The sequence below is a fragment of the Poecilia latipinna genome, unplaced genomic scaffold, assembly GCF_001443285.1.
Source record: "Poecilia latipinna isolate Pla-1442-1.1 unplaced genomic scaffold, P_latipinna-1.0 Scaffold54, whole genome shotgun sequence".
NCBI lineage: Eukaryota > Metazoa > Chordata > Actinopteri > Cyprinodontiformes > Poeciliidae > Poecilia > Poecilia latipinna.
The window spans coordinates 167,454-176,924 of NW_015112670.1; the positions used below are offsets into that span (position 1 = coordinate 167,454).

General features: G+C 38.3%; 1 protein-coding gene across 1 annotated transcript; it reads left to right on the plus strand.

Moving 5' to 3' along the window:
- The first annotated feature begins 5,802 nt into the window (after window positions 1-5,802).
- trim35-28 (tripartite motif containing 35-28) lies at window positions 5,803-9,344 on the plus strand. Its single transcript, XM_015052947.1, has 7 exons — window positions 5,803-5,911; window positions 5,995-6,515; window positions 7,433-7,528; window positions 7,775-8,005; window positions 8,122-8,144; window positions 8,251-8,369; window positions 8,473-9,344. The coding sequence occupies exons 2-7, from the start codon at window positions 6,102-6,104 to the stop codon at window positions 9,006-9,008; spliced, it is 1,419 nt and encodes a 472-aa protein (XP_014908433.1). The 5' UTR covers window positions 5,803-5,911; window positions 5,995-6,101; the 3' UTR covers window positions 9,009-9,344.
- Window positions 9,345-9,471: the final 127 nt, after the last annotated feature.

Here is a 9,471-nt window from a genome sequence, read left to right on the forward strand (position 1 = left end):
TGCAGTCAAGTTCTCCAGACTCCTTCTAATGGCCTCATTATTTGACTCAGGTGTGTTGATGCTCAGACACATCTACTCACACTTGACACATTTGGAGAATCTCCCCTTTGGTCTTGACTATTTGTGCAGGTGTGAATATAATACAAGCAAATCCTGGTGCGGACCAAACAACCAGACCGAGACCCACTTTTTGAGGTGATGTTGCCCCACTCCTAAATTAATTCTAGTACGGTTTGGTTCAGATGTAAATACAGACCAGCCTCTATCTGAACCAAATACAGGAAATGTACATGTGTTTGGACATCATGAGCCACCGGAGCTGGGCATTATGGTAAAAATGAATTTTTCACTGCTGCTAACCTTGCTACTGTGTCCTCTGAAACGTATCTGATCCGTAGTTTTCTGCTTAGCGATGCTGCAGCACCTCATCTCACCTCATTGAGCTTGCAGCCGAATTTGCCAATACTGCTCCAAAATGTATATCACATTGCAAAGCCTGCGTTGTATGAGATCCTTTTGACAGTAATTGCAGTTTTAATAACAATACAAAGGTGCACAATAAAAATGCAACAAGCAGAACTTCCAAAGTTTGTTTTTTCCAGGTCTGCGATGATCTCTCCCGCCCCCTTATTTTTGTCGAATGGCAGCAGTGATCGTAACCAGCATGGCTTTGTTTATAAAGCATGGTCCGCTTGCTAAAAAGCACAATTTGAATGCAAACCGCACCAAATGAAAAAAAAATGAAGTTCGCTTTTGGTCTGGACTAAAGGACTTTCTAGGTGTGCATAGACCCTAAAAGTTACAGGAAACCAACCACTGAGGTCTTAATTTGAAGAACCGTAATGTATGTGAATATATGCGTGTGCATGGGTGTACATATGTATAAATAAGCTGTGTTGTGGTTCATGAAGATCAACAGGTTTTTTGTGATGTAACTCAAACAAGACCACCATGACTCATTTCAAAACTTTCTTTACAGATGAGGAGGCTTGCAGTTTCAAGAAAAAAACTGGCAGGTATATGACTGTTTCACTGTCATGAAGTTTCCTGACCCACATGCAGAATCACATGCAGGACTCAGAATGAATAATAAAGATTTTACTTAAAAAGAAAGTGAAAATAAAAAAAAATAAAAAAAAAATAAAAAACTGGCTTATATTTCAACAATGTTCTTGGGAGGATAGGAGAAGTTAGAACAATGATAAGGTTTAAGAAGATGAGTCATAATTTTAGAGGAAGAATGAAGTAGGCTTTCGGTTCCAGGTCGGAAGAGGGATGGTTGGTGTGCAGCAAAGTTTTGTGTGCCATAAAGGTACAGAACATTGGAGAATCAACAGGCAGGGCGAAGTTTGAAATGACAAACCAGTAGAGAACGACTTCTAGGTGGAATGTTATTCAGGGGACAACTGTCTCTGAGGTTCTTGGTGAATGGATCCATAGATTTGGTGATGAAACCAGAACTTGGGAACTGCTCCTTTTATCCTAGTAGCTAAAGAAACAATTGTGGCCAGGCATGCAGTTTGCAGCAACACACCCACAAACTCAGCATGTTTGGTTTCTGATAACATCTGATAACGTTTTTGGAAAGAGTTCTGACCTTTGATAGTAAATCTTATGAAGGACAGAGGAGGATACTGACTGGTAGAAGAAGAATGGGTAGAAATGATAGATGACAGGGATAAACACTTTAGTCCATTTTAACATCTAACTATGTTCTAATTTTAACTCTACTTTTGGCTTTTAGGGATATAACCCACTATGTCCAAAATAGATCTGTCCTTTCAAATTTATTGTCAGAGATGATGACAGTGGTCAGCCTTTTCAGTCAAACCATAATCATGTCGACCACCATAGAACTCCTACGTTAAAATTGTCCCTGGCAGAAAATCCCCAACTGGAGAGTAAACTCTTAAAAAGAAAACACATTTGTGACTTATAGAGTCTCACTTAACATCAAAAACCCACAGCCGTCCTGTGGATTTCCTGTGTGACATTTTGTTCTGTGACGACTGCGAAAACATTCTTACACTTTGTTTTACCAAATACAGACCTGGTCTGAACACCATACTGACGTGACAACAAGACATGACACCTCTTTCACTATGTTATCACATTACAGCCAAAGTGAATGCATTTTATTCAGCTATTATGTTCTGCATTGAGAGTAAAAAAACTGCATCATTGTGAAGAGGAAATACAAATAAAACTTTGATTTTGAATATTTGCACTAATTATCCCATTCCGATTCTCCAAAATAAAATAATTTTAGTATGTAATGGCACCAAATTAGAGTCCACTTGCTTGTATTTATTTCTTATTTGTTCAGTAAAGGCTTTCAAGGTCTGCTGAAAAAAAATGGTGAGTAATACACTTCATAAAGACATAGGAACACACCAGAAAAGTCAGGAATGAAGTTGGGGAAACGTTGAAAGCAGAATTGGGCAATAAAACATTATCCCATGTTTCAGATATATTATGAATCCCTTTCAGCATGTTCACCCTAAAAATGTAAAAATGTGGCACAGCCACAAACCTACCAATTCATTTCTGTTTGCCTAACCAGACAGGCTGGGCAAGGAGAAGCTGAATACAAATGAACACCACACTTTTCAGATTTGTACTTGTAAAAAAAAAAATATTGTGAAAACAGTATTTCCATTTTCTTTCTTCTTCATAATAATGCACTGATTTGTACTGATTTATTACATAAAATCCCAAATAAAATATGCTGTAATTGGTTGAAAAATGTAATGTGTATTAATCATTTGGCTTGATGCTTTTATGATGGTTGATGCTCTGATTGGTTAGTGCTGTTGGGTCACAATTACAGCTTCTTATTCATGATTCACAAAAAGTTTTAAATTTCCACTTTACGTTTTGCCTTGCAGCGTCTCATTAAATTCTGATGCATTGTCCACATTTTGTGGTAGGTATTTTAGAAGCATAATTAACTGACTCCATGACTAAAAGAGAAACCAGTCTGCAGATTATGATGTGGGCATTAAACCATTAATATATGTATATTAAAAAAAAACTGAATGAGAAGCCACATTAAACCTCTCGATTAATGTGTTGGTGTGCTTTTGAACATTTGCTTAAAATTCATGGCTCATATTTGACAATAGAATGGAAAACAAGGGGGTGTAAAATAAATTCTGCAGTATTTGGTTTGGTAGCATCTTCCTGTTTCCCGTAGCTTGCTGGTATTTCATGGCCTTAGTTTAGCACATGAGAAATGAAACTCTCCAAAAGTTCCTCATCCTGTCCCCCAAAATAAAAGTTGCCTCAGTGATTAGGGGGGGCCCTTTTTATGTCAGCATAATTTGAGGGTGGAAAAAAAGATTTGATTAAAATAAAAACTGAAGCATGTTGTTTAAGAGATTTTCAACTTGACCAATGAGACACTTTTAACACGGACGACTAGTAAGACTGATGTCTAAAAACGTAATTAGAGTGCATTACAGACCTTGCTTTGAGTTTGGTTGACTTAAGGTGTTAACTTTTACTGTGATGAATGTGCACAAAGCATGAATTTTTGGTAATATATGCACCCTCTGGCGTGACTATGAAGGCATCATAACCACAGAAGTCACACCATATCTCAGGTGTAGAGCAATGAATACAGAGCACTGCAAACATTGCATCAAACTGCTCTTTGAACACCTAATTATGTTTTGAGCCGACTATAGTTGAGAATAATACATGAAACATAAAATACATTTAGTTAAATAATGTAAACGGACATCATGCCTGTCTTTTGTTTAAAGACCCTGTATGACTAAATCTGTTTTTAAAAGTAGCGATGAGTGGAAAAGTGTTTTTCTCTGCTTCTCTCGGTCTCTAAAAAAAGTGAGGAGGAGTGAATGAAAGATGATAAATATATGGACGAAACAGAAGACAGTTTGTATGAAGACCTCCACTAAGTGAGCTGCACTTGTGGCCTTGGAGATCGTAGATGCCACAAGTAGGTCATGCCCTCTCCGGTTAGATGTTAGCTTGAACTGGAGCAGTGTGCCCTCATTCCAGAAAACAAGTGAAGAAATGAAGCATGTTGGTTGAGTCATGCAGTTTCCACAGCGACAAAGCAATGCCAGCGCACCTCATCATATTTTGGAACTGAAACAGTATTTATAGAAAGGCATCTATTTTATGTTAATAAATGTGTTGAAATCTTATTTCAAAAGTGTTTGGAAATTCTCCCCGTTTGAGTTGTTTGACATTAATGACACAAATTATGTACTCTGAATTTTTCTGTAGATCTGATGTGATGCAAAATGTTTTGCGCAATTAATCTATATACTTTGAGAATAGAGTTGCTGAAAGAAATCAACTTTTCAATGGCATTCTAATTAAATGAAAATGACAGTATATATTACAAAAGCAATCCCCCTCCTTGATCTATTTCAGTCTGTAATCACAAACTTTATCGTGTTGTATTTTATTGAGATTTAATGAATTAATATGTGAAAATGTGGAAGGAAGATGATGAATGGGATAAATCTTGAAGACACTAAAAATCTGCTGTTCGATCATCTTTATCCTGATAACCCTAAACAGCATTCTGTGCACAACATGGCTTTAAAAGTCACCTACTTAGAGATCATTTGTGTACAATTTTATTTCAGTGAAAATGTACCTGTGAAGGCCTTTGACATTTGCCAGAGAACTCTAGTGAATAAATGGCATCATAAAAGCCAAGAAACACAGCAGACAGGTCAGTGAGAAATCTGAGCTGAGACATTCAAATCAAAGTCTGATGATAAAATAATATCCTAGGCACTGAGCATCTCTCTTAAAACTATTCAGTCTATCATATGAAAATGGAAAGAATGTGGTACAACTGTACATACTTGACCATTTTGAATTTTCCTATTTCATCTATTTTAAAACAGCTAGTAAGCTTGCTAATTTTAATAATTGTAGTTAAACTTAACCTTGCATCATATGTCCAAGTGATCTATCTCCTGCTACATGACGTGTTTAATCTACTTGTTACACATTGAGCAATTTTGGTTTCTGTTTAACTGTCTCCAAATATCTTTAAAAAAAACACAGACACACATGAACCATGTGTGTATAAAGTGGATTACGGGTTGTGTTAAGAATATTTTTGCTCTTAAGCGATCATCACCTTGTTTCTGTGGAGCTGGTAATGGTCAGTGGCGCCATCTGTTGGTCATAGCTGAATAAAAACAAACAGACAAGTGGTACAAAGGCATATATTACAAAAGGCTACTTGAATGAGTTTGTTGGGAGCAGTGATGGTTATAAAATATTGCAGCTGCTGGGAGGAAGGACCGATGCTAACACTCTTTTGTGCATCTAAGATACATCAGTCTGTCACTGGAGCTCTCCAGTTCAGTATCAGCTTCTTCCATGGGAAGAGAAACATTATCTATCAGTGACTTTATTAGCCAGAGTCCTTCTGTCTTCAACCACTTGTACTTGTCGAGGGGGCATCGTGGGATACAGCTGGCCTGTATTATCTAACCACTTCCTCTCTACTGTTGATCTGTTAATGCTGAGATTCAAACATAAGTCGTATATTGTGTTTAGTTGAGAGGAAAAATAATAATGAATGAGAGGGGTGTGGAGTGAAAGAAATGAACATGTATTGATGCATTGTGAAATATGCACCTGAAAGGGAGAGATTTAGGAAAATAGTAAGGGCAGGACAGGAATTGAGTCTTAAATGAATATTTGGATATTTGAATATTTGGGGCTGAAGAAAATCAAGAGTAAATGCATAGCAAGGAAATCATTATTTATTTATCTTCGTGATACAAAAATGAATGTGAGTTAATGCTGCTCATGTACGATAGGTGGCGGTATCCACCTAAAGGTTACTTGAAATCCGCCATTTTAGAAAAGAGGAAGAAGAAGAAGAACGCGGAAACGAACAATCCAAAGGGTAAGACGAATTTAGTTCAAGTTTTAACATTACATGTATTATTTCTCTCTGTCCATGGAATAACTATTTTATTTTTTTAACAGAGGTTTTGGGCTGTTTGACTTCACTGAAAGAAAGTCGAGTGTGTTTGCGTGGCTTAAAAAATCGAAAGTAGGCCTAACAACTGGTTGGGACCAAAACGCCTGAGAGCATGGATGAGGAAATGTTCGAGGACACTTTGCCTCTCCGGCAGGACCTGACGTGTCCTGTATGTCAGGCGATCTTCAGGGACCCCGTCCTGCTGCCGTGTTCCCACAGCTTCTGTCGGGAATGTCAACAGAAAAGCTGGGAGTTCAACAACAGGACGTGTCCCGTCTGCAGGGTTCCCTACCAGGAGGGCAGCGCTATCAGTAACCGAGCCCTCAACGACGCCTGCGAGAGCTTCCTCAAGCAGAACAATCTGCGGCCCGTTCAGGTCCAACCCAGCGAGGAGCTCTGCAACCTGCACCTGAAGCCGCTGGGGCTGTACTGTGAGAAGGACGAGGAGCCGGTCTGCGTGGATTGTGCCTCCCAGCACATCGGACATAGGCTGTGGTCCCTGAAAGAAGGCACATCCATGTGCAAGGTAAAGCCGCCTAACAGTTTTGGAGTGTCTTCTTTACTGAAGCTCAGACAACGTGTTTTACTATTCTATAATACACTGTTAAATAAATTTACAAGACATAATAAATGGAGGAATGATAATGCTAATAGAACAAAATATGTTTACATTTTTTCCTGAGTCCTAAAGGTTTTTTTTTTCAAATACTTTTCATTTCTGCATAAATATGGAAAACAATATTGATGTCCAGACGTAATTCTCTGCGCCCTTCTTTTCATGTAAATTGTTTTATAACGTCTAGAAATGCATCAGTGGCCGATTAGATGCTCAGATGAAAAAGAAGAATTAAGAAAATAGGCGAATATGAGGTACCTAAGAAATAACTGATGGGGTTATTCTGGTACACAAACCTGTTTAACAGCAGTAAAAACCACCTGGAGTAAAACTCAATTCAGACCTGTCTAGCTGAATTCCTTTACATGAGCTGGCATATTTTGTTGCTCTGGAGCACATTGTGTTAAACTCAAGGCCTGTAGGCCAAATCCAGCCTACCTTAATGATTCCTAGAGACACTCTAGAGATCCACAGAAAAGAAAAAAGAAAACTTCAAGACAACAGTTGTGTGCTTCCGTTCCACTTTATCAGGCAAATCAAATCAGTTTCTATTTGTATTGTGCCACATTACATCAGCGTGAAAAGATGTTTAATATTATTTCATTTTTATAACTCACTGAATGCAGAGACGGCTATAGCATCGTAAAAGTTTAACAAATAGTTTTATCAAGACATTGTGCTTCCACCCCTGGCCTATTGATGACATTCATAATCTTGATGTTAATTAGATTATATGATTATATCTGTTAAGATGCAGTGGGTCTGAACTGAAGTAAACGTAATATTTCTGCTTTTGCTAAATGTTTGTCCTCTTTGTGCTTTTTCAGGCGGAGCTTGGCTTCAAAGTTCAGATTTTTGAAAAGAAAGTGGAATTGCACAAAAAAATGAACAAGAAGTTTAGCAATGCAGTGGAGTATATCAAGGTAAGGTTACTGTCACGGGGTTCATGTTATGATTCATGGGATAAAAGTTAGAATAATTATTAATAAGACTCAGACAAAACGGTTTTAATAGCAAAACTAATTAGACTGGCAAAAACGCAGATTGGTTGGAAATCAGTGATATTTTTTCTTTACAAAAGTAAAAAAATGTAATTCTACAATTTTCCATTGTAGACACCAGGAGAAATTGTATACACTGTTTTGTTTTTTCTGTCCAACTCACCACAGCATCAGGCTTCGGAAGCAGAAAAATTGATCAAGGCAGAATTTGAGCGACTCCACATGGTTCTTCACCAGGAAGAGGCCAAACGACTGGAAGCTCTGTCCAATGATGAGACGCAAAAGATCGAAACCATGCAGAGAATTATTAAGGAGACAGAGAAGGAAATTAAAGAATTAAGGACCCTCATTGACACCATAAAGAAAGAGATGGGAAATGAGGATTTGGCCCTCCTGAAGGTAACCAGGGGCAGCTTGTTTTAACATCTCATTTTGAGTTTGGGTTTTATTGTAAATCTTGCTTCAAGGCTAATTTCCCACTCATACCCCCTCTCCTGTCTTCCTCTTTGTTGCAGAATTTCCAGAATGTGAAAAGACAGTAAGTCATGGTCTTAATATGTGGTGGGATCTCAGTATGTAAACACAAACACATTTGATTGTGTGTGTGTGTGTGTGTTTTTTTTTTAAATTCATTTCTATTACAGAGCCCAGTGGGTTGAACCTGATCCAGCCTTTCTTTATGATTCCCTTATAAACATGGGCAATCATGTTGGCTCGCTGGGCTTCAACATATGGAAGGACATGAAGGATCATATCAAATATTGTATGTATAGTTACATAATTTGGGTTTTATTCAAGTAAAATGGAGGAAGTGAAACATCCTTCAAGCAGGAAGGAAATATAAATGTTTCTCTTTGTCTGTGCAGACCCAGTGGTGCTCGACCCGAACACGGCCTCCCCGTGGCTGTCACTGAGCCCTGATCTCACCACCATGAAGGAGAGCTCAGAGCGGATGACCGTCCCTGACAACCGAGAGCGCTTTGATCCCATCGTCTTCGTCATGGCGACTGAAGGATACAAAACCGGTAAACACAAATGGGACGTCATTGTCGGTGACAACCCCAAGTGGATCCTGGGAGTGTGCAAAGAGGTTTTGACCCGGAAAAAGAAGTTCACGGTCTCTTCAAGTCGTGGCGTGTGGGCCCTGGGGCTGAGTAAAGGGGTGTATACTGTCCTCACTGATGAACGTAAAGAGGTAATGGTGCCGCAGGGTCCTGAAAAGATACGCATCAAGCTAAATATGGACAAAGGGGAGGTGTCGTTCTGGGATGCGGGGAGAGAGAAGCACTTGGTCACTCTTACACACAAGTTTGAAGGGAGAATATTCCCAATTTTTGGCCCTGGCCTTCATGCTACTCCTATGGTTCTGGCTCCTGGAAAAATAGCTGTACACACATCATAAGCGACCTCCTCCCCACAGTATTACAGAAAGATTCAAGTTAATAAAATTTTGGATGAATTTAACTTAGAAAAAGAAAAAAAAAAGCTTTTAATGCAAAGTTAGGTCTGTACACCTAACTGCTAAAAGAATCTGAATTGGAATAAACAAAAATATTAGTTTGCTATTGCTGCCAAAAGTGTTTGACTGTCAAGACATCTTCAAGTGTCTGACAGTCCAAGTGTCTTTACATCTAAATGCTACATCAACTAGATTTTGATGACGATTAATATTAAGATTTTCTTTTAGAACTTATTTGTGCATAAAGTAAAACTCGCTGTTTAGGGTTCATGTTGAGAATGAAAAGCTGTTTTGCCTCTGTGCCTTTTTCATAATAAATTATTATGCAGCAAGAATAAGAAAATAAACAAGTGACCATGTTAACTATAATTGTACCACAGGAAACGCTTAGCTTTTAATATCTGTT

Bases quoted from the DNA above. Each gene is read 5' to 3' on its own strand.
- trim35-28 (XM_015052947.1), top strand. From the start codon at position 6,102: ATGGATGAGGAAATGTTCGAGGACACTTTGCCTCTCCGGCAGGACCTG. The intron at 8,145-8,250 runs GTAAGTCATGGT...TTTCTATTACAG, and splicing joins TTCCAGAATGTGAAAAGACA to AGCCCAGTGGGTTGAACCTG. The intron at 8,370-8,472 runs GTATGTATAGTT...TTGTCTGTGCAG, and splicing joins GAAGGATCATATCAAATATT to ACCCAGTGGTGCTCGACCCG.